We start from the raw sequence: 4,077 nt of genomic DNA on the forward strand, positions 1-4,077 counted from the left end.
GAAATTCTTCAAGTAAAAGAAATGCTGAAATCATAAACTCAGGCATAGTAATGCTTACTACTAATACTAACACACAACGTAGTGTGTTCAACTTGACACTTGAACTATTCATCCCCATTTTGTTTAAGCAGCCGTTAACACAAAAGGATGACCCTCATGCATTGCATTTGCATCCAATTCAAAACAAACAGTGCGATGCACAAAATAAATTAAAACTATGAATAAAGTGCGCATGAAACAGTGGGGAGTGTAATACAGACAGGACTCAACATAGTGCAGTTTGGCTATTGCCTGTAAACAGCTGTTCTGTAGTATTCAGCAGAGGCTGAACAACCCAGCCTCCTTCTCTTGTCTTTTTTTAACAGACAAAATTAACATGGAAAGACGACAAAGGCAAAACAAGACAAAAGTATACAGTACACTTAGTTCTTTTTCTTTGCACTGAGCCAGTTGCTCAAACAGACAAGCCTGTTGACATTTTCGGATGAGAGGGAGGCTCGCTTCTTATTAACAACATGCCCAGACAGTGAGAACAATCTCTCGCATGGTACGGATGTGGCAGGTGTTGCCAAGTACTTGCGTGCAAGGCAGGCCATCATGCTGTGTGCCCCTTCATGGTCGGACCACCACTGCTGCGGACAGTCCTCCATGTCAATAGTGGGCTCCGCCCTGTAGCGGTCCACACAGGTCTCAATACAGTCCTCCTCTTCATCAGAGGAAGAATCAGGGGCAAGCATGAGAGCTGATCTTTTCTTAGGTGGCTCAGACGTCGCTGGTTGTTCCGGCTGTGCAGGCCTCTCCTCCCTGAGCAAGGCACTGATCGAACGCCACACCTCAGCCCTGTCAGGTTTGCTCAGACACTTGAGGTCCTTGAACCTAGGATCCAGAGCTGTCGCAACCTTCAGCCATGTGATGTTAGTTTTTTCCTTGCGTTGCTCCATATCAGCTGTGAAGGTCTGCTTGAATTTCACCAAGTACGTTGGGTCATCCTCTGAGACCTCCATGACTCGCGATAGATGACGAAAGGCTGGCAGCACCACGGAGCAGGAAACAAACTTCTCTCCTCCGAGAAGTTCAGTTATGTACCTGCAATAATAGAGAAAAAAAGTGTTACATTCACCCACACTACACAAGGGCTGAGGACTCACCCACTCACTCTCTCTCACACACACACCCTTTCTCTCATGTCCCTCACTCACTCTCTCTCTCTCTCTCTCTCTCTCTCTCTCTCTCTCTCTCTCTCTCTCTCTCTCTCTCTCTCTCTCTCTCTCTCTCTCTCTCACTCACTCACTCACTCACTCACTCACTCACTCACTCACTCACTCTCACACAATAAATTAGAGTAGTAACAATTCACCTGCAGGGCTCCAGCACTGTCGCCAACTTCTGCAGCTTATCCAGCTCAGCTGTTGTTGGCATAGTGACTTTGGTTGTATGTTGGGCCAGGGCAGCTCTCAGTGGTTCTTCATTTCTCAGAATACGCTTGATCATCTCCAGGGTGCTGTTCCATCTAGTTGACACGTCCTGTGACAGCGCCTCTACTTTCTTTTGTTTTGAAATTTGCTGCTGCTCAAGCTCTGCTGCATTTGGTGGGCTGTGCTTGAAGTGGCCCACTACCTTTCTGCATTTTGCCAATGCGTTATCAAATGGGCTGTGTTGTAGAGACACTGTGATGGCTCGTTGGAGGAGATGTGCTGCGCAAGGCATATGCCCAAACGGGAGTTCCCTGGCCGCTGCTATCATGTTACGTGCACTGTCGGTGGTCAGCGTGCTGACTTTCGGTTCAATGTCCCACTCTTTGGCTACTTGGGTGAAGTGCTCCGCACACGTGTGGGCGAAGTGCCTCTCCTCTGTCTTCATAACAGTCAACGCATGCGACCGAAGTCCCCACTGCTCGTCAAAATAATGCGCTGTGACCCCGAGGTAACTGTGATTACTGAGTGAAGTCCAATAGTCTCCCGTGAGCGCAACTGTGCGGGTCTTTCCCAACGCCTCAGCCACTGTGGCTCTCTCGTTGTCATACAAGCCGTGGATGTTTTTTACGGTAGTGCCTCTCGAAGGCAACTCATACATACAGTCGTTGGATGCGATGCGTATTATTTCACGCAGACCCTCGTCCTCCACAATGTTAATCGGCCTGCAGGCTGTAGCCACCCATTTGGCGACCGCTGTTGTAAGTTTTCGGGTTGTAGAGTTGTCCAGCTGTTTCCTCGGCAAACTATCCAGCGTGGCTTGCCTTAGGCGAGGAGGGGGCGTAGGGCTCTCTGCATCAGCTGTATGCTTGGCCGACAAGTGGTATTTGAGACTGGACGTACTCCGGTGGTAACTAAATTCACATCGACAGTAAATACAAATTACTTTTGTCCTGTCCAGAGAACCATCTGGCAGGGCTTTGAAGCTAAACTTGCCATTCAAAATAGTTTCTTTTTTATCCATTGTACTGCTCACGGGGGTTTGTTTATGTGCGGCATCGACGTCAGTGCATTACTTCCTGATTTCCCAAACTACGGTGTGGACCGAGGTTCAAACATCACAGCGCGTTAATCGCGCGTCAAAAAAAATAGTGCCGTTAAAACGATTGGGCGTTAACCCGTTAATAGCGCGTTAACTTTGACAGCCCTAATATATATATATATATATATATATACGCACCGTATATCTAGGTGTGCCCTGGGATATTTTGGCTGAGCCAGGTGTGCCTTGGCACCAAAAAGGTTGATAAACACTGGTCTAAATCATGTAATTATGTACCATTCTGCCAAATTAAAGACCATCTCCTATCATGAAACAGTTCAAAAGAACCCTTATAGAATTGGGGGTTCACATTTTGTCATTATGAATGCTTATACAATGTAGAATGTACCGTGATCAATGAGTAGAGCAAGCAGGGTGTAAATGTAATCGTTTTATTTAGAAAAAGAATATATATGGTTGTATCTCATAAGGCGAGTCCCAGGAGTCTTCATCAGCCGAACGTTACTCCATTTTCACAACATTCTGTCCTGTTGAAAATAACACATCTATCTATATCTATATATATACAATTTGAATCCTGCGCCATGTCGGTTGTCAGTATGTACGAACGTTGTATGTGGCCAGTGTGACGTAATCTGACATCACGCCAGTGTGACGTAATCTGACATCACGATGAGACGGTCGTCCCGAATATGGACACAACGCCAGTGTGACGTCATGACATCACATCCTACCTATAAATTCTAGGATGCCGTCAGATCGCACCAGTTCGACGGCTTCCATAGTGGGTTTTGGTCATTGGAGAGGTGATGCACGTCACCTCTTTCTGAAGTGGGTACTTTCAAAGCCTGCCGTGGATTTAGGAGAGCACAAAACTCTCTCTCACACTGTGAGGTGCCTGTAAGGTGGCACTGCAAAGTGAACGACGCGTCACGCTAGACGTTCGGGCCGCGTAGCGGCCCGAACTTCTAGTTAGATTACACTTGTAGATTAAATAGATATCATCCGATGTGAAGCCTAAGTTATACTAATATTGCATGCGAGCCGCAAATAGCAGACCTACAAGCTCACAAAGTGTCGAGTCTGACGCGTTGTGAGCTTGTAGATCTGCTATTTTCGGGACCCGGCGACGTAGCCCTGAAACATGGCTGTCATGGGGGAGCTTCAACCTGGTGTTTGCACTTTCTACATGTACAATCCGTACATCTACATAAACGTTCGGATTTCAAATATAAAGTTCTTATCCCATGACCACGGATGTTACAATTTGATTCGGGTGGGTCTAGTACCAGTATCTAACATCCGTGGCCATGGCATAAGCACTTTATATTTGAAATCTGACAAGAGACAAAGCATACATTTGGCTTGTCACACAAGTGATTTAGCTTTGCATTTGGCTAGCTATGGAACGACAATGTAAACAAGAATGCTCTGCGTGCATGCGTCTATCAGAAGTTAACTACACATCGTATACTACCCTAACTTTATTAATCTCTAACATTAAAGCAATCAAGTACTATTACACGTTGGATTATTATATCAAGTTGGCATAACGTTTACAGCAATCATTACTTACTCTCTAAAGTAATTAATCCAAGCTGT

General features: G+C 45.9%; 1 protein-coding gene across 1 annotated transcript; it reads right to left on the minus strand.

Annotated features, from left to right (window-relative positions):
- Positions 1 to 422: 422 nt before the first annotated feature.
- Positions 423 to 2,436, minus strand: LOC311047073 (E3 SUMO-protein ligase ZBED1-like; the record flags this gene model as incomplete). The annotated part of the gene is made up of 2 exons (XM_084059658.1): positions 423 to 1,086; positions 1,358 to 2,436. The coding sequence occupies 2 exons, from the start codon at positions 2,434 to 2,436 to the stop codon at positions 423 to 425; spliced, it is 1,743 nt and encodes a 580-aa protein (XP_083915784.1).
- Between the last annotated feature and the right edge of the window lie 1,641 nt (positions 2,437 to 4,077).

The sequence above is a fragment of the Gymnoscopelus microlampas genome (genome assembly GCF_963454915.1).
Source record: "Gymnoscopelus microlampas genome assembly, chromosome: 6".
Classification (NCBI taxonomy): domain Eukaryota; kingdom Metazoa; phylum Chordata; class Actinopteri; order Myctophiformes; family Myctophidae; genus Gymnoscopelus; species Gymnoscopelus microlampas.